Source organism: Phocoena sinus, chromosome 3, assembly GCF_008692025.1.
Source record: "Phocoena sinus isolate mPhoSin1 chromosome 3, mPhoSin1.pri, whole genome shotgun sequence".
Taxonomy (NCBI): Eukaryota; Metazoa; Chordata; class Mammalia; order Artiodactyla; family Phocoenidae; genus Phocoena; species Phocoena sinus.
Window position 1 is genome coordinate 28,493,661 of NC_045765.1, and position 20,819 is coordinate 28,514,479.

Sequence of the window (20,819 nt, forward strand, 5' to 3'; positions counted from 1 at the left end):
CCCTCTAGGTGGTCACAAAGCACCGAGCCGATCTCCCTGTGCTATGCGGCTGCTTCCCACTAGCTATCTGTTTTACGTTTGGTAGTGTATATATGTCCACGCCACTCTCTCACTTCATCCCAGCTTACCCTTCCCCCTCCCCATATCCTCAAGTCCATTCTCTAGTAGGTCTGTGTCTTTAATTCCTCCTGGACAACAATTACCTGGGGCTTTCTGTCTCTAGAACGCTGGTTAACCCTTGCTTTCTCTGGCAGGATGTAGTTTTTGTGATGTATAGTTTGGCCCGCTGGGTGATGCTGGGTGCCATGCATGATTAGGGCAAGCAGCCTCAAAGAACTGTGCCCGAAACTGCTGGAAACCTAGAGTCTAGGGGACATGGAAGCAGTTCCCTCTCCCTTCCTCCTGGGACATGGCTATTAGGAAGGTGGGAGGCCACAGGGACTCTTTGATTGACAGTTGAGCTGGCTGAAAACGGAAGCAACCTTAAGAGTCAGCTGTGTAGACGGTAGGGGTCCCAAGGCTAAGTTGGGATTCAGAGCCTGGCCGTGTTTGGAGAACTTGTGAGCATCCCTCACTGTCCCTGGGTCTATAGAAGGTGTCTGAGGATGAACGCAGGTGAGGAAACAGAAAGGATCCGGTGGTCTGTTCTACAGCCCAGCCCTGGGACAAAACCTTGAAGTATGGGAGAGGGGCTATAGGCAAAAAATGAAGGGCCGTTTTCTCAAAGGAACATGTTACCAGCTGATAAAGTCTCCCAGCGCGGCAGAGTGTGGCATTCTCTCCTTCTGTGTGTAAACACAGCAGGGCTTCAGTAGGGTGGGTGCTGAGGGTCCTGGCTGGTACACCCCTGGCGTGGACCCGGGCAGTAGGGGAAGTATCCTAGGGTTCCCCTTAACTGCATTTTGTAGGCAGCCTCACTGAGGGGACTGAGCTAGAAGAATCTGAATGGGCTAAAGATGAACATGTGAGACATATTTGGAAACTTCTAGGAATGTCTGGGGTGAGGGTGGGGAGGAAGCTTTGCAGTTGGGATGAACCGTAAAATTGAAGAAGTGATGTAACTCATTCCTTACCGGTGGGACGGACTTGCAGGGCTTGGGGCAGTGTGGGATCTGTCAGCCTTGGAACAGAACTCATGGAGGGCTAGACTGTGACCCTATTCTATTTCATGCATGTCTCATGTTGCCTACTGGTCTCATTTTGACTATTATCCCAGCTCACTTGGAAAAGTATATAAACTCTCCTGAATTAATCTCCCCGCTTGACACTTGTTGACTAAGACGAGTCAGCCACATCTTCAACCGTTTGGGCACAGAAAGAGGGTAACGTCACCATGGACCACAGAGTAAGGTCATTTATGGAGAATCCCATGGTGAAAGCAATGGGAAAAGACTGAATAGGCTCCTGAAGGATCTTAATCATCAAAAAAACACTGGCTGGTAGCTTTTAATTACTTTGCAGATGTTGAATCCTATCATTGAGGACCAAGCAGGCCTCCCCTGTACTGATTACAATGAAAACATGTTTTTAAAAACAAACACTTTACTTAAAGCCAGGGATACTTTTCTAATTAGAGGAAAGATTAACTAAATGCATTTTCTCTTGTAATTTAATCCGTTTTAATTATCCCGAGAATGTTTATGATGAAATACTCAACTTTCTCCGAGCTGCTACTTGGCGAGGTTGCTTTCTTTATTACTCATGAAGGGAAAGGCTGAGAGATCGTCAGTGGTATGAAGGCCTCTGCGAGTCTGGTTGTAACGATACATAGAAATGCACGATGGCAAGGATAGAAGAGGAGAGCAATAATCCCTGACTTCGACTGGCGAGTTTTCAAAATGATGGTACCCGGGCTTCCCTGGTGGCGCAGTGGTTGAGAGGCTGCCTGCCGATGCAGGGGACACGGGTTCGTGCCCCGGTCCGGGAAGATCCCACATGCCGTGGAGCGGCTGGGCCCGTGAGCCATGGCCGCTGAGCCTGCGCGACCGGAGCCTGTGCTCCGCAACGGGAGAGGCCACAACGTGAGAGGCCCGCGTACCGCAAAAAAATAAATAAATAAATAAAAAAATGATGGTACCCTATTTTCCAAAAGCAATAAAGGCAAGCCTTTGAAAAAGAGCTTGTGAAATAGAATGCTGTGAAAAAAGCGGGTTAGTATAAGAGTGAACCCCACGAGGCAGGCAACTTGGGAGAAAATGCGAAATCTGTTTCTTCCATAAACATCTGGGATATCCGGTATGACTCCTGATAGCCCAGGAAATGAGCCAGGGAATTGCAAAGAATCCCCAGATATGACCCCTGGGTTATGCTCCAAGGAGTCGAGCAATTGCAGCCTGGGAGGAATGCGGGTAATTGTGAAGTTTATTGGGCTGAATAGGGACAGACCAGTGAGAGTCTTCACTCTCCAAAGAGCATGTGTGCTACTCAACTGAGTCGAAGTTGAGGCTCCTAGGTCATTCTTTGATGCACAGAGCCAGGCAGATAGAATCTTAGAACCCAGAGTCATGAGGAACGAGAAAGAGTAAGGGAAGGCGAGACCAGGACAAGGTGTTCTAAGACACACTGAGCTGACATCCTCCTCAAATGTAAGAAATACCAGATTTCTTCTTAAAGGAGAACAGATTCCTACCAAAGGCCTCCAGAATATGTCTGTGGTCCCTATATGGAGAAACACTGGCTTAAAGAACTGAAGTTTTATTCTCTTCAAATAATAACAGAATTCCAAAGTAATATTTCAAGGGAAAAGTTTTTTTTCCTTTTGAAGTATACTTATGGTCAAAAGGAAACCCAGAATTAAAAATAACTTCTCAGAGAACTCTTGGCTACCCCTGGATATGTCCAAGAGGTCTAGTTTGGGGAACTTTGGTTGAAAGCAGCAAACCCCCATTTCACAATTGTATTAATATTAACCTGTATTAACCTAAGGATATTCAGAGGTTTGGCTTCGTGTACAATTGGGCTGTTTGGTAAAATAAGCAGGTTCAATTCCAGGTAAGAGAGGCAGTTTCTCTGTTAGGACCAGATGCCAGCAGGTTACAGAACAAACCTTTGGGAAATGGAGAGTGGGTAGGTGTTATTCTCGACATGCTGCTAACTGCTTGATGGATTGAGGGCAGATGTGTGAGAGGGAGACTGAAGGTAGCAGAACTGTCTTAAAGAGAAGTTGATTCTGATAATCCTCCCCTGTGCCCTGTCTTACGTTGGTAGTAGATAATCATGGTGATAATGGGGGATAATGATGATGATGTTCGCTCACATTGATTTGGCTTTTACTTTATGATGGGCACTGGGCCAACTACTTTACATATAACCCAACGAGGGAGGTCGTATTCGGTATTCTCATTTTACAGACAAACTGAGGCACACAGAGGTTAAGGAATCTGCTCGGATTTGATCTCAGGTAGACTGACACGAAAGACTGTGTCTTAATCCCTTCATTATCATGCTTGCATTGCTCAAATGCAAGTGACGTGGATATAGTCAGGTGGACCTCTACTTTAACACCATCTCTTTTTTAATTAGGAAACACAAATATATCCAAAGAAGGCACACAGATCGCCAACAGGCACGTGAAAAGATGGTCAACATAGCTAATTATTAGAGAAGTGCAAATCAAAACGACAATGAGGTATCACCTCACACCGGTCAGAATGGCCATCATTAAAAAGTCTACAAGTGGGCTTCCCTGGTGGCGCAGTGGTTGAGGGTCCGCCTGCCGATGCGAGGGATGCGGGTTCGTGCCCCGGTCCGGGGGGATCCCACATGCCGCGGAGCGGCTGGGCCCGTGAGCCATGGCCGCTGAGCCTGTGCGTCCGGAGCCTGTGCTCTGCGACGGGAGAGGCCACAGCAGTGAGAGGCCCGCGTACCACAAAAAAAAAAAAAAAAAGGCTACAAGTAAGAAATGCTGGAGAGGGTGTGGAGAAAAGGGGACCCTCCTACACTGTTGGAGGGAATGTAAATTGGTGCAGCCACTATGGAAAAGAGTATGGAGGTTCCTCAAAAAACTAAAAATCGGGTTGCCATATGAGCTGGCAATCCCACTCCTGGGCATATATCTGGACAAAACCATAACTCGAAAAGATGCATGCATCTCTATGTTCATAGCACACTATTTACAATAGCCAAGACATGGAAACAACCTAAATGTCCATCGACAGGTGAATGGATAAAGAAGATGTGGTGTATACACACACACACACACACACACACACACACACACACACACACACACACGCTGGAATATGACTCAGCCATAAAAAAGAATGAAATAATGCCATTTGCAGCAACATGGATGGACCTAGAGATTATCATACTAAGCGAAGTAAGTCAGACAGAGAAAGACAAATACCATATGATATCACTTATATGTGGAATCTAAAATATGACACAAATGAACCTATCTATGAAACAAATAGAATCACGGACATAGAGAACAGACTTGTGGTTGCCGAGGGGGAGGGGGTTGGGGAAGGGATGGAGTGGGAAGTTGAGGTTAGCAGACTTCAGCTAATTTATACAGGATGGATAAACAACAAGGTCCTACTGCACAGCACAGAGAACTATATTCAATACCCTATGATAAACCATAATGGAAAAGAATATTTAAAAAGGGAATGTATATATATGTATAACTGAATCACTTTTGCTGTACAGCAGAAATTAACACAACATTCTAAATCAACTATACTTCAATAAAAAATTTTAAAAAAGAAACACAAACATAAATGGACAAAAAGAAACACAAATATAAACCACTGAAGGAAGTTTTTCAATGCACAGAAGCATTCTCTAGGTAAATCAGATATAAACTGGAGCTGAGATGAGCAGACAATCAGACTAACAAAATTCACAACGTATCATCGGCAAAACCAACACTCTGCTGTATCCATCCCTTTGATGTAAAGTGTATCAGTATATTATGGGAATCTACCTGGAGACCCTCCCTGACCTTATAGAAGAGAGAAAGATTTGATTGTCCTGGAGTGGACCATTCCATTTGATGCATATATATTTGCATCAAAAGTAATAAACTTCTGGAGATGGACAGGTCCTTCGAGATCATCTCATCCAAGTGTGTTCTAAATCTAGTCAATCACATATTGCATTCGTGACATTTGCAATATCTACAGTGTTATTTACTTAATATTTTTCTTCAAATTTACTTAGGCCTAATATCACTACCTGCTTTTTCAACATCCCTAAGCATTAATGCCCATGTAACCATGAGTTTAACGAGCTAGTTATGGTTTTTCCTAATACTTCTTTTTAAAAGCCCCATATAACCAGTCAATAAAATACATTTGCACACCAACAAAAACATCTCATGTTGGTGGACCACACTCTAGAAAGCAGTGATGTGGTTCACCCCCCTCATTGGCCTTGGGAAGAAACTAAGGTCAGAAAGGTTGGGTGACTTCTCAAGGGCACCCAGAATGTTCGTGGCACAGTCAAGCCTAGAACACAGAGCTCCTGTCCTCTGTCCATTTATTCTTCATGATACCACAATGATCAGATAGCAAGTGATGAGAAAATGCCCATCATGAACATCTTATGGAGTTCATTGCTCCAGGGCCCTCTCTGCATTCCCTTTTTCTTTAATATAAAGTCTTGAGTGTATATTGTGGAACCCAAGACTGAGAGTCTTGGAAGAAATGTTGATTCTTTGTAAAAGCTCAAGCGACCAAGTACTCACTACACACACTCAGGGAGTGCAGCCCATTTTCCAACAGCTCTTATTCTTTGATGTTTTCCTTTCTTTTGAGTCTGGAATCTTCCTCATGCTAACTCTCACCCATGGGTTTCTGTTCTAAGAGTTCCATACTGTTTTTAGTTCTTTGCTCTTGTGAAGGCGGTGATACCTCGTATCAAGCTATCTACTTGCTGGATCTGGCCTTGTCCCTGCGGGCCACGTGCTAGTACATCAAGGGGACCCTCTGAAACATGAAGGTGATGGTACAAGGAATGCTCCAACTCACTGTCTCCCCACAGAACTATAACTGCAAGACTTCTTCCCCTCTTTTCTTTTTTGATGAGACCTCCTTTTCTGCTGGGGCATATGTTACTAAATCACGTAGAAAGTCATACCAAAAAAATGTTTCCATTTAAACTAGAGGATGGTTGAGCCATAAAGCCAGGGGGAGCTTTGTGTCTATCTAGTCTACCTTCCCCTGAAAGGCCCTCTTCAACATCTAGGCTAAGAAACTAAACACTTTCAGCTACGAGAGTCTCACTACTTGTGAGGCAGTTTTTTTCCCTTTCATTATATTCCACTTTTTGCATTGAGTTGAAAATGGGTTCCTATAACTTCTACCTCCAGGGCCTTGTTCCGAGTTTGGGTAGGAAACCTGGGCAGACTGCCTGACCCAGACGTGAAGAGAACTTCTGGGCATGTGGTGATTCCTGATCTTCAATGAAAAGGCTCACATTTTGGCCTACGTGTAGGGGAAAAAAAAAAGCAGCAGTGGAACATGTCCTACTGTCTGCTGCCCATAATCTTAAACAGTGAAGAACTATCACTTTAGGCTTTCACTTCAAAAAATAGGGAGATCTTGGGGCTTCCCTGGTGGCGCAGTGGTTGAGAGTCCGCCTGCCGATGCAGGGGACACGGGTTCGTGCCCCGGTCCGGGAGGATCCCACGTGCCGTGGAGCGGCTGGGCCCGTGAGCCATGGCCACTGAGCCTGCGCATCCGGAGCCTGTGCTTCGCAACGGGAGAGGCCAAAACGATGAGAGGCCCGCGTACCACAAAAAAATAAATAAATAAAAATGGAGATCCTAGTACAGGTTCCAATAAGAGCTCCCGGAGGAATAGGTTAATGAACCAATCAGAGAATTAGCTGCTTCCAAAGACCCAGTGGGAAGGATGGCTCCGCAGTGGCTAATTTTATCTCAACTTGATATCTCATTGTAGAGTCATGAAAGCTCAAATGTTGAAGGATAATAGCTACAAGAAAAAAAAAAGTTTCCATAACTTAAATGAAGCTGGAATGAGATGCAGAAGCAGCTGTACTCAGTCTGAAGTTGGTTCTTTTTTTTTTTTTTTTTTTGGCGGCACGCGGGCCTCTCGCTGTTGTGGCCTCTCCCGTTGCGGGGCACAGGCTCCGGACGTGCAGGCTCAGCGGCCATGGCTCACGGGCCCAGCCGCTCCGCGGCAAGTGGGATCTTCCCAGACCAGGGCACGAACCCGTGTCCCCTGCATCGGCAGGCGGACTCTCAACCACTGCGCCACCGGGGAAGCCCTGAAGTTGGTTCATTTTGACAGTCGTTTTCTTCCTGACCTGTTCCCTGTAGCTCCGGAGCCCTCTCCCTCTTGAACTGTGACCCTGTCTACTCCTGATGACAATCACTTAATCAGCACATCAGATTGTCGCACGGCTGGTTTTACCTTGGGTAAAGATTCATTTTCCTTATTAACATCACAAGAACCCAGTTCTTTCCCCAACCAATTAAAGAGGAAAAATAGAAGGGTCCCAGTGCGATAGAGGGAAAAGAAAACTGTTCTGACTTGTGGTACAGGGGCAGGTTACTCAGTCCCACACGATCCTGGGAATCCAGTCCTCACGATTCTGAAATGCAGCTGGAGGTCAGGACCACATAGAAAAAGTAAACAGACTGGAATAACCGTTATAGACATTGCTCACTACCCAGATACCAAAGAGTTCAGCTAGGGTCAGAGCCTAGTTTTGGTGGATTTACTCTGGGTGTGTGTTAGCCTGTATTATTTAGAGTGGATATCTGGACAGCTTACGATAATAGCAGCAATCCTCAATGAGCATTTTGCTTTCCTCCGTGTAGTCTCCAGCAATAAGAACTTTGGTCTCTCCCTGTATTTTGCCCGACTATTCTGCTTGAGGAACATGTTAACATTTACTCTGTTTCTTTATAAGAGATGTTTATCTGAGTTGACTCTAGTTCATAGAGATTTCTGAGTTATTCTACGGTTCCTTTACGCCCTGGTGTTACAGACTTTGAATAGACCGCTGAGGTTGAATCCACAGTATTAATAAGGGGTGGTGGGAGGGATGGCAGGTGATAGGAACAACAACCCATTTTAGGATTATGTTTAAAGAATGAAACTAGTCTAACCACACAATGTGCCTTCTGACTTATTCATATGAGTAAACTGCAGCCTATTCAAATAATGCTAATATATTCCAAAGAGATACGCGAACTGTGGTTGATTTAGATTCAACGTCTATTTCTCCTCTCTGCAATTCTGGAGATTTTCGCCATACTCTGTATTTAACTTGTTAGAAAGAGTTAATAAAAGATCATTGCTTGGTAGAATCCAACCTGTTGGCAAGTTAGCTCTACCAGTTAACACTGAAATGTTATACCTTATATTTAAATCTTTAGCAATATGTATTAAATATCCAAATATAAAAGAATAATTTGGTTGAAAAAATTCCAGAAACGCATCTGACCAAGCGTGGATAGATCCTGGTGATTCTACTTGATTGAGTTCTGGAAGGCTGTGCTTTTATCCTCATCCCTTTCCCCCCTGCATCTGTCTTCTTGCTTCCTTGGGTAAAATAAACTTGATACACCAGGACTGATGGGAAATGCTTAGCTGACTCTTTGCAATGACCCTAAGAAAACTGTCGCACCGTGACCTTTTGAAAATAGACCACAGGCAACCCAAGCACCCACCGCTTTGCCCTATCCCGAACCTCCCGATGCATTTTTTTTTTTTTTTTTTTTTTTGCAGGCTAGGTGCCATCTCATTCTTATTTATTTTCTATTTTCAAAATATAGCATTTGAGGCTCTGCTTGAAAGGGGCCAAAGAGCCCCTCTTTCTTTTCTGACCGTCAGTATCCCCGAGGAGGAGGACTGATTCTGGGCTTGTAAATTGCGCCATTCACTTTAGAGTGAATCGACAGGAGAGTCTGCTCAAAATAAAAGATTAAAACTCCATGAAACAGCTCCGGGGGCAGAGGTTGAAAAGCAAAAGGAGCAATTACATGTGTACGAACACCTCTAGATTTTGAATAGCAAATCTCACCAACCAAGGAATGCTTGGCTTTTTCTGAGCAAAGCCCAATGAATGTAAATCTGTGAGGAGGCGGCACTGATACTACTAATAAAACCACAGAGCCCTAATTTCTCACAAGGACAGACTTTGGTGATAAAGATCTTTATGACATACGTAGTGCGAGCTCAGGAAGTCATGAGATGAAGGAGAGACTTTCCTGGGACGTCACGAGCTTCATTTGGGGGAGCTTTACTTGGCATATACACCTGCACCTTCTCTGTTTCTCAAGAGCTCACGGAGCTGTGAAACTTGAACTAGACACTTCAAGTAGCAAAAACACCTTTCTCTAATTCATCTCACCCAAAGGGCTGGCTAGAAAGAATCATCTCCCGTGTTCTCCTGCTGGCCACATCCTCACCATCTTCTATGAGACTCAAGTTACCATCTTCCCATTTCATCTTCAAAGGCCCCAGAGACATTTCCACGCAACAGTTGTTCTCTCTCCACTCGCTCTCTGTGACATTTGGACCCTTCCCTTTCTCTTGGCCCCCGATGGCCTTCAAGTCACAATTGGTATCCTTTCTCTAAAGTGAATGTTGACCCTCTTCTCTTTTCTCCTCCCTCTCTGCCAACACTTGCGCAACTCTCCAATTCAGGGGTTGGCCAGTTTTTTCCTGTCTTTTTTGCACCAGACAACAAATGGCTTTGTGGACCACGTTGCAATGACTTAAGGCCAAGGTGCAGTGCAGAAGCTGCTGATACACCCACACATGGGTGTGGCTGTTCTCTACTAACACTTTGTTTAAGGGACACTGAAATTGGAATTTCACATGACTGTCATGTGTCAGGAAATATTTTTCTTTCAACCCTTAAAAAAATGTAACTATTCTTAGCTCGTAAGCCACAGAGCAACAGGCAGCAGGCTAGATTTGGTCCGCACCCCCACCTACAGTTCTCCGACCTCTGCTCTAATCCATCAGGGCTGCCCTCCTGTGAGCTCTTCCCAGAGTAGAGATGAGTTGTAGGTAGGACAGAGTCAGCAGGCATCCCTGTGGGATGCTAAACCCTCGGCAGATGCGGGAAGGGGGGAGCAAAGGGGAGGCCGAGGCTGGGTTGTGTGAACTGAGACAAAGGGGGATTTTCTACCTAAAGGCTACTGGTTGGCAAGAGCTCTTTTGGGGAGGGAGACTGGGGGCAACGGAGGTATGAGGGCGGGGAGGGTCTGTATTTAGATCACACCAAGCATGCAAAAGTATATCAAGAGGAGCACCCCTGAAGAGTGGGAGCTATTAATAAGGATTTTAAACTGTCTCAGTATTGGGCTGTGCACTTCCTTCCCTTGAAAGCCTTCTGAATTATCCCCCAGACTCTGCAGGGAACTGAAGATGAAAGCGGCTGCAGGGGGAACGGGATCTGGAGCATCACTGAACGATTGCAAAAACAATTCACTGCCAACAGACTGTCCCGGCAGGGTCCCAGTGCTATGGTCGTGGCCTGGATAGGCACGCTGCCCCTCGGATGCCCAATTAGATAGAACTGGGGGAAACCTAATGCAGAGAGCACTTTCTCTCTGCTTGACCACCCAAATGAACAGCATGGGAAACTGAGTCTGAGCTCATGAGTCAGCCCTGGAGAAGCTCCTAACCCTGCCTCTCACTCCAGGTGCCTGGGGTCTTGGGGCTAGGACAGAGGGGAGGGCCCCCAACTCAATGGCTAGAATCAAAGGTAAGTTCAAGGGGCCATGTTAGTAGTTTGGATAGAGACTTCTCCGAGAGTTTCCATGCAAGCACGTGGCCGCAGCCAGCTTGGCACGAAACCAACCCCAAACCGTGACACAAACAAAACCAAAACCGAAGAAACTTGAGAAGTATTACTTCTTAAAGAAAATGACCTTTTAAGAAATATTCTCAGTCATCAAGCTTTATATATACAGAGAGGTGACTGAGTGAGAATGAAATGGGGCCAGAGGAGGAGACATTTTTCGATGGTGGTGGTGAGGGGAAGGGTCAGGAGCCCAAGGACAAAGCCTTGTCTTGGGACAACAAGAGGATGCTCAAACCTATTAGAGGGGTACCTGGTTACCCAGGAAACCTGGGAGTCCTGCCCTGCATCCAACCTGGTCTAAAAGAAGTGAGTTCAATTGTTGCCAGCAAGCAGGGATCCGGCTGGGAGGGTATTCAGAAAGGGGAGACTTGAAGACCACAGTCATTTGGGGTGCTTGAAACCTCCAGGCCCTGACCATTTCCCATGCGTGTGCATTTCCCTTCTCCACGATTAGTAATTTGGATGGATTTTCTTATCCGATCTGCTCCCTTTCCTCCCCATCTGGAATTCTGGAAAGAAGGGAAAGCCTTTTCCAATCAGGACCTTGCTTTTCCCTTCCCTACGCCCTGGGAGATTTGGAGAGGCAGCAGGAAATGCTGGAGAGCACTCGTGTCCCTGCAGGAACAGCCCGTTGCAACGCACGACCATCACTATAGATCTACGATTTATGAAAATAAAGCAAATATGTGCCTGTTTCGGTGCCTGCCGTTTGCCTACCAATGGTGCAGTGTTCACCATTCCAGCCCTCTCGGCATTCACATTTGCCATCTTTACAGGTCCCGTGCTCAATGCAGCGGGGGTGGCACACGCGCTGGTCACAAGCTGCGCCTGTCCAGCCCTCTTCACAGCGGCAGGCTCCCCCGATGCAGACGCCGTGAGTGCCACAGTCTACTGAGCACACTTCTGGAAGAAAAACAATGATTACAGCTCAACACCACAGCCGGGGAAACTGGAGGCCAGACCACACACATGGCCCGGGTCCCTGGAGCTGGCCCAAGGCCCAGAGGTATGTCATCCTGGGCGGCCTGTCTCTCCACTGGCTGGGTATTCATCCACCGTGAGGTAGTTTCTAGAGCAGCGTTCTCACAGTGGGGTCCCTGGACTGGCTGCAGTGCCATCACTGGGGAACTATGCGGAAATGCAACTTCTTATGCCCTGGTTGGTCCTCTTGACTTAGAAACGCGGGGAGTGGGACTTAGAAATCTGTTTTGTCAAGTCCTCCAAGTGTTTGTGATGTACACTGAAGTGTGAGAACCACTGCTCTAGGGCTGGAGACCACCCCAGGAAGAGGTCAGACATTGTTGCTCAACCAGTTTGGTAAAGCCACCCGGGAGGTGCCCACCTGAAAAGATACCTGCGGAGCCTGACTCCCCAGCCAGCTGGGATTCTTTTCCCTGTTGAGAGCCCGAACTGACCAGAGGCCAGTCGGAGACCCAGCGGCTCCAACCTCACTGATGACTGCAGGCCCAGCTGTCACCCAGATCGGCACCTTGGTGGCCATCATGACCGCTCTAATCGTGCTGCATTTACACAGCCTCTTTCTCGAAGGAGCTCAAAGTCTTTTGTGGTTGGGGAGGAGACATACAGACGGATATGCACTCTCTGGCATTCCAGACCTCTCACTCGAGGACAAGCGCGTGCCAGACATTCATCCTTATGACAGACTACTGAGGGAGGCATGGCTCATCGTGCCAGGGGAGGGGAGACCAGACCAGGAGGGTTAGTGACTCACTCCAAGTCACACAGCATGTCGGTAGCACCGCTGGGTCTTGGATCTAGGGCGCCCCCTGCCCCCATCCTCCACAGAGCTTGGCCTGGACCACCAGCATCAGAGCTGCAGGCAGAGGCAAGTGGGCTGAGAAGATACCCAAAATAGCCCACTTTAACTGACTCTTCCTTTTTTTTTTTCTTTCTGGAATAAAATATTCATTTCTTTCCCATTGTAGCAAAGCTTCGCATAGATTCCCTTCCTGATTGCCATGGTAATCTGACAGAAGGGGGCGGAAGGATGATGGCTTGCTTGGATAGGCGCTTGACAGTGTGAACGGAACCATTCTTGGAAAGGTGGAGACTGGCTTGAACTGTTGAACCATTCCATTTTAAGGTCACTAGGGAGGTAAGACACGTACTCTTAATTTTAGGAAAATAAAGGGTACAGTGTCACTTCATTATTTTCCTGTCACTGGAGTACTGCAGAGCTTTATAACATGTTCACCTGGCACCCCGAGGGAGCGTCTTTTCTCTTTTATAGGACATTCCATTCAGTTTGTCTGGGACTGAATTGTTCTGTTTTGTTTTCCGGTACCTTTAGGGAGCGTACATAAGAAAGCTATAATGCAAAGGGAAGCATTCCTCCCGGGCCCCTCATCCATTTGCAGTGATGAACCCAACGAGGCACAAGGACCAAGTGGTGTGTGTTTGTTTGTTCTTTTCTCAAGGATCAAAGACTTCATGACTGAGGATAGAGTAAGAGAGGTACTATGCAACTGACCAAAGTCCCTCCATCCCGAGTGGAAAGAGCAGATTCCCATCTGTTTGGGCTTTTGGAAGGAACACAGGGCATGAGCGTCGGGGAAAGTGAGGAGAAAACCTCTTGGCTTACCGACGGAGCAGTCGGGACCCATCCAGTTGGGATCACAGCTGCAGAGGCCCGTATCGGGGAGGTAAGTGCCATGTCCACTGCACTGGTCTGGGCACTGGACCCTCGCCAGCTCACAGTTGAGGCCACCCCAGCCAGGGCTGCAAAGGCATTCTCCATTTACACAGACCCCATGGCTGGAGCATGTAGGATCCAAGCAATCAACTGAAAAAAAAAACAAAGAGGAAAAGTATTGATCACTCACGGGGGATGGGCCATGAAACACCAGTGGTTCACCAATTCCTACCCACCTGCAAGCAAATGGAACAGCCCAGGTAGAATACCCATAAAGAATTAAAGACTTTTTATTTGTTAAAACACCAAATCTCAAACTTGAAGAGAATGTAGAGGAAAAAGGGGGATTTCTCAAGCAGAATCAGGAGGAACCAAATATAGAGATGTATCATCCAACCTTGAGAACCTTGTACTTAGAAGCATGAGTATCTTATTGAACCACATCAGGGCTTCTGAGACTGGACCATGAATGCTGGTGATGTCTCTACGTGTAATACCAAACCCGATCATCCCTCACTTTTGGAGAGAAAAGTAGAGCGGCTCAGTCTAACTTCACTAATACTTGACTACAGAAGGTACCAAACGATGAAAAAGAAAACCGGTGACACTCATGCATGAGTCACTTTCCTAATTAAGTTTCACTTAGGCTAAGTCTAAAATTAGTTTTCATTCCCTGAGCACACATCTACTGGAAGAAGTTAGTAAATGTGCGGGATAGAAGAGGTGAAGCTTGGGTGTGGAAGTGATCCCAAAGGGGTAACCTTCCTACACATAATCTTAGTAAAATGGATGGGTGAGTCTCTGGCTGTGGCACTGACCTCCCCCAAGAGTGTTAATCAGGCGAATTCACGGTCAGATTCCAGTCATTGTTGTTCTTGCCAGTTTCATGGTCTGATTGCTTGGCCATCTCAGTAATCAGAGTGGCTATACATCCAGTAGTGACTTGAAGTTTATTACTCTGGAATCCACTCAAAGTCTTCAATCTTCCACTCAGCACTCAGTGGAGAGCAGTGAGCTGCAAGGGCCAGTTCTCAGGACAGGACTTTTTGTATGAGAATGTGACCCCAAACTTTGGACATCCATCCAGCCTAAGGATGGACAAATAGGGGTTTTTAGAGGAAGACCAGCGTCCTTAGGTATTCCTAGAAAATGATGCAGTGGCATTTGAACAGAGGGCACTGGCACACCGTGGGGTCTGAGTGGTGAACAGTGGTCTTACGTGAGTCTCAGATGGTGCCTTATGGATCAGAGCAATGGTGGGGGGCGGGGTCTTGTCATCTTATTTGACTAAGACATAAACTTCGCTCACTTTAACAGCTTGGAAATCAGGTCTGTTGGCCTAGATTAAAGCCTTTGCTTCTGCCATCAACTGGGGGCACAGCTTGAGGCAGAAATAAGAATTTTCAGCGTTAAGAGATGTTTTTTCAGGATCCCACTTGGACCTTCTCAGGAAGACGTTATTTATGGAAATCAGTTCAAAACTATTTGAGCCATGGGGAAGCAAAAGTTGTCATTGTTTTTTTTTTTTTTTTTCATCAGGAATACTCTCAAAAAGGTACATTTCAGTGGCTTATTATTAGTTGGAGACGTTTATGATGATGTCATTTTCTCTGGTTACAATCACTTTAATGTTGAACTCACTGTCTTGGGGGCTATTACTCCTGAGGACATGAACCCTTTCTGACATTTTCAAATTTGCTCCATTCAGGAGGGTGGAGCACATCCGATGTAAATGAACTGAAAGATTCAAACACATGGAAGACATTCACAAAGAGGCTGTGCAATGTCTTTAACATCTCATGCCTCCCACAGTCAAGGGAATACAGTAGGTGCTCAATACATAATTGCTGTGAGGATAAACGGCGGACTTTGCCATAAGCATTTGTTGTTAATGAGACCAATTTCCAGCGTGAAGGACTGACAAGAAAGAGAAAAGGGTGCTAACAACGTCTTGCTTTTGGGAAGAATGCTATGCAATTTGGAATCTGCAAAACATGAACTCATTCATTCAGAATCAATCTTGTCCATATTCTTCTCATAAAAGAAAATCCCAAGGTTCTAGTGTTTCACTCTGTCCCCATTTCAAACACAGCAGAATCAAAATCTACACAAAAATACCTCATGTGCTATGTGCCTCAAAAATCACTCTCCATCTATAATTAGCCACTTAAAATGTTTGGTGAGGTGCCAATAGCTAGGAGTTCTCGAAAAACTGAAAAAAACTATCATATGATCTTTTTCTAAAAGGATGAAATAAAAAGTAATATACCAAAAAAAAAAAAAAAAAAAAAAAGGAAAAAAATGACACTTTTCTTCCAGATAAATTAGCTTTCGCTTCTCTAGCCTGAATTACAGTATGAAGGAAGGAGGAAAATCCATTGAGATCTATTAGCCCCGGAGTGGAATGTCGTCAAAAGAACCATTCATTGTATCTAGAAATATGAGATAAGCCTTTCTCCGGTCAGTGAAACCAGTAAACATGCCCTTTGCGCTATATAATTATAGCAGCTGATGGAATAACTAAATTCAGACTTTAAGGGGAGTAGTTTCACTATGAATTTTAAATTTGGTTCCAGTTTCATACGATGGTCTGATGGTCTCGTGGCTACCTCCTCAGTGTTCCGCAGGCAGGAGGGAGGATGGCATTTTACAAAGCTTTATAAATAGAAACAGTGTTATACTTAAAAGGGGGACTGGGGCCTTTACCAGCTAAGTACCATGTGCCTTACACCACCAGCCCTCTGGCAGCTGAAATCATTAGAACTCATTTAGTCTTGGGCCCTCTGTAGGTTTGACGAAAAAGGGTTGTGAATGCAATTTTTGTCCCTAAGGATAAAAAAGGAGGTCAAGGAGTTTTACAAACAATATGTACTATAACCCCCTGAAGAACCATGAATTACAGTTATGAAGTTAAATGTCATTGAAAAATGACTCAACCGTGAAACTGACATGAAAACATGGCTGACTTAACCTAATACGTCAATTCTTCTCTCGTCTCACCTTCCCGCTCCCCCAGACATCGTCGAGTGAAACCTCACGAATCTGTCCCTTCATTTTCTTGTGCAAATTTGCTAATAGTACAACAGTGTTATGCAGCAGAAAGGGAGGAAGACAACTATTGATTTCGTGGCCATGGCCATTTCAGGTAAACTGAACGTTATGACTATGATGAATATCAGAAAGAAAAAAGCTAAATGGAAGAAAGAGGGCTGATCCAGGCCTTCTGATTCCATCTCCTGTTGTGAAAACAGAGTATGCATCATCTCGGTTCATTCTTTTGGGGTAGCAGAAATCAACAGAGGCGATTTCATCCTTTCATAATGATCCACGTGGCTTCCTTGTTTTGTTGGACGCTTAATTCATTCTGGACATTTAAAGGAGACCAGGTGGGAGAGTGAGAAAGTTGAGAGAGTACTTGAAATCCCACTCATACAGATATGCACAATCTTGGCTGGACAGAAAAAATTCTAAGATGGGCAACACCATTGCTCTATCACTATCCTCTTGCCAAATGAGGTACATGCAAAAGGTCGTGTTAACCTTGCTTGTCACATGGTTGGCCTCCCCCACGTCTTCAGCCAATGCAGCTTTGCCTCCTGCAGTCCATTTATCTTTAAGAACTTTAACCTTTCCAACAGGGTTATTAAATCAGCACTTCCTCCATCCAAGCTCCCAATTTGGTTTTATGACGCAGATGGAGGGAGGGAGGCTACCTTTTATTTATTTATTTATTATTTTTATTTTTGTGTGTGGTACGCGGGCCTCTCACTGTTGTGGCCTCTCCCGTTGCGGAGCACAGGCTCTGGACGCGCAGGCTCGGCGGCCATGGCTCACGGGCGCAGCCGCTCGTGGCATGTGGGATCTTCCTGGACCGGGGCACGAACCTGTGTCCCCCGCATCGGCAGGCGGACTCTCAACCACTGCGCCAACAGGGAAGCCCCTACCTTTTATTATAGAGGAAAAATAGAGAGAGAGTTGAGCAAATGAGGATCTGGGGGTGGGGTCACACTTCTGGGCCCCATTAAGGGCACTAGCAGTGATGTATTGGAAAATCTTAGAAGAATAATGTCACAGAAGCTGAGTCTTTGTGGAAATAGTTCTAAAAACTATGAAATGGGAGAAGTCACAAGGGGAGCTTCCGTGTGGGTATCTAAGGGAAAGCCACTGTCATTACTTTGCAGTGAGGGCTGTAATGACTGAGCCAATTCAAAGGGAGGGGAGCAGGCGAGAGATGAGGAGAACCTAGGTTTTTACCTTCCTACTAACTGTGGTTGATTCTTTATAAGGGGAAAAGCAATAGGTGGGCAACTAAAACCATACTCTGGAAGGGCAAATACAGAGGCGGAAGGCTGACAGGCAGCCTGGCCGAGTTCCAGTGCCTTACAGGTCCCAACACCTTGCTACCAAATGACTTCCAGGAGCACTAACCAGAGCAACTAGGACTAGTTAGAGCTGGTTTCCGAACACCTCCGGAGAGGTGTTCTTTTCCTGTATTCCTGTACTTCCTCCCCCAAACCACCCCCCCGCCGGCCCCCAGCTTCCGATCAGGCTTGGTTTGCCCATGTGTGCTAGCGACCACTTCAAAGCACGCTACAGTGAGCTCTTCAGGACTCATCAAATCCCAGCCCTCTCGCCGCACGCCCACTCTCCTCTAAGTCTCTGTGACTGTAGGTAACCAGGATCATTTGCCCTACGTGGTGTCTCTAAATGACACAGGTACCTATAGTCTTTCAAGCCTGACTGCCTTCTATTGATATTAATTTTTGCAGAAATATTTACACAGACATATGTGGCTCTGAGATTACCAGGAACAGCTTTAAGGAAAAACAAAAAAAAAAAAAAAAAGAAAAGAAAACAGCTTTGGGGAAGGGAGGAGGATTAAGGATTCTTGTGTCTTTTTTTCTGGATACCATAATTCCCAATTCAGAGGACTTTAAATAAAGCAGAAAAAACGAGGAAGATGGGGAAGGGGAAGGAAGGAAAAGGAAAAGGAAGAGCAGGAAGGGGAGGAGAAGCAGAGGGAGACGGAAGACAGAAAACAAAGGAGATAAAGGAAAGGAGCTAATTAACATAAAGAAGGGGAAAACAAAACATGTCTTCCAGAGTCAGCTGGGCAAGCCTTCTCTCTTAAGTTCTACAGCTTAAGAAGTTCATCAAAGCCGAGGGGTTTGAAGTGCAAAATGTTGAAACTTCCTTTGCAAAACACGGAGCCAGGACTGGGCTCACTAGCAAAGGTCCAGGCCTGCAAACGCCTCCCGCCCCCATGGCTGCCCAGCCCACCCCTTGGCGCTTACCTTCCTCGCAGTGCTTGCCTTTGAAGCCGGCAGAGCAGACACAGTTGCCATCGATGCAGGAGCCGTGGCCCCCGCAGGAAGGATCGATGCACTGATTCAAGGGCACATCGCACTCCGCGCCTTTCCAGCCGCTGTAGCACTGGCATGTCCCTTTAGAGTACTGTCCATTCCCGCTGCACAGGACGGGGCAGGCGGCTGCAAAGAGCAAAGACAGAGCACCGGGTCACAGAGGATGGGGCTGGGGACAGCGCCTGAAGGGCTGTGTCCGTCTAAGGAGGCTGAGCCTGCCGGGCATCTCGGCTTTGCTTGCAGCGCTCTTGGCTGGGGACTTGGGCCACGGAGGTGCAGAGCCATCTTCAGATAAACAATGACCACCACAACAAAAATGCTACTAATAACAACTAATAAGAACCTACAGCATAGCACAGGGAACTCTCCTCGATACTCTGTAACGACCTGTATGGGAAAAGAATCTAAAAAAGAGTGGATATAGGCATATGTATAACTGATGCACTTTGCTGTACAGCAGGAGCTAACACAACATTGGAAATCAACTATACGCCAATAAAAATGAATTTTAAAAATGCTACTAATAACAGCAGTTACCACCAACTGAATGCTTATCGTATGCTGGGCACGGCATAGGATCCTTCACGCGCCACTTACTGCTGAATCATCGTGACCAGCCAACGAGGTGGGAGGCTAGAATCACGCTCCCAGTTTATAGCTGAGGCTCAGACTGGTGAAATTACTTTGCTGGAAATCACAAAGGTCACGAGTAGGGGGGCCCCGCTGGAAACCAGGTTGCCTGGACTCTAAGCTGTGCCTTTAACTAAGCTGCATGGACACGCGCGTTGCTGCTGTCAGTAATGCGGATCAGTACCCATTTTGCTGAATATTTTACCCTCAGATTAGTCAACTCCTACTCCTGATGTTTATGTTCATTAAAAAGGAAGGGGAGGGCTTCCCTGGTGGCACAGTGGTTGAGAGTCCGCCTGCCGATGCAGGGGACACGGGTCCGTGCCCCGGTCCGGGAAGACCCCACGTGCCGCGGGGCGGCTGGGCCCGTGAGCCGTGGCCGCTGAGCCTGCGCGTCCGGAGCCTGTGCTCCGCAACGGGAGAGGCCACAGCGGTGAGAGGCCCGCGTACCGCCAAAAAAAAAAGTAAGGAAGGGGAGGGCAGGTTGAAGACATGAAATCTCTAGCAGTTCATGTCAGCAGGGACCCTCTTGCCTCTGTTCATAGGAAGAAGCCTGACAATCTGGGGACGGTCTGGTATGAACTGCCAACAGTTCTTACCAGTTTGGCCTCAACCGTGCCAACACTGCCCATTTGGAGATTTCAGTGGTCACCTTCAGACTTTGGACTTTTCACTTCAGGATCAGTTTGTAAACAACCTGAATTTCCAACCTGGCTTCCACCATGAGCCTAAAATGAGGGCATGGCTCCAGGCTATGGAACTGGCATTCAGGGACCTTCAGAAATGACCGACAGGGGTGTTTTAACAATTCCTGGTTTACCTGTGATTTGGAATGCACAGGCTCCAAGAATTCTACAGGTACATGTGTGCCTGCAACTGGCACACATGCACCTGTAGAAGACTTAGAATGGTCTCCCCATCCCCTGACGCGAGTACATGCCTAATTAGATCGCTCCTTAGTAAAGGCCCCATCCACCTTACCGTGCCCCTTTTGTTGTCATGTTCTGTTTAGTTTTTATAGTAATTAATTCTCCTTCCGTGTCTAATTTCCCCAAGATACAGTAAGCTACTCAAGGACAAGACTATGTTTATCACTGTTGATTTCCTTCCAGTGTTGCATTCATCAATGTTGGCTTGATTGAGTAAATATGTCTGTTATGTTCCTGACATTCAGGGACTCCCAAGTGGTGGGCGTGTGGGCAAGCACAAAATGGCCATTTATGAAAGGTGTGGAAAGAACAATTTCTAGAGTGGACCTCATGTTGTACATACAATGCCTTTTTCTCGTGAAGTGTGTGTCGACTGTAATTGACCCTAACTGTAAACTGACATGAAACAAAAACATCTCAACAGCTGACATATGATCGAGGGGCTATCCC

General features: G+C 46.3%; 1 protein-coding gene across 1 annotated transcript in view; it reads right to left on the reverse strand.

The window, feature by feature from the left end:
* TENM2 (teneurin transmembrane protein 2) overlaps positions 1-20,819 on the reverse strand; it is a 1,008,125-nt gene that overhangs the window by 147,594 nt on the left and 839,712 nt on the right. Inside the window, exons 10-12 of the mRNA XM_032628422.1 lie at positions 18,742-18,936; positions 13,397-13,597; positions 11,512-11,697 (exon numbers count right to left, since the gene is read on the reverse strand). Coding sequence (XP_032484313.1) covers positions 11,512-11,697; positions 13,397-13,597; positions 18,742-18,936 — 582 coding nt within the window. The remainder of the gene's footprint in view (positions 1-11,511; positions 11,698-13,396; positions 13,598-18,741; positions 18,937-20,819) is intronic.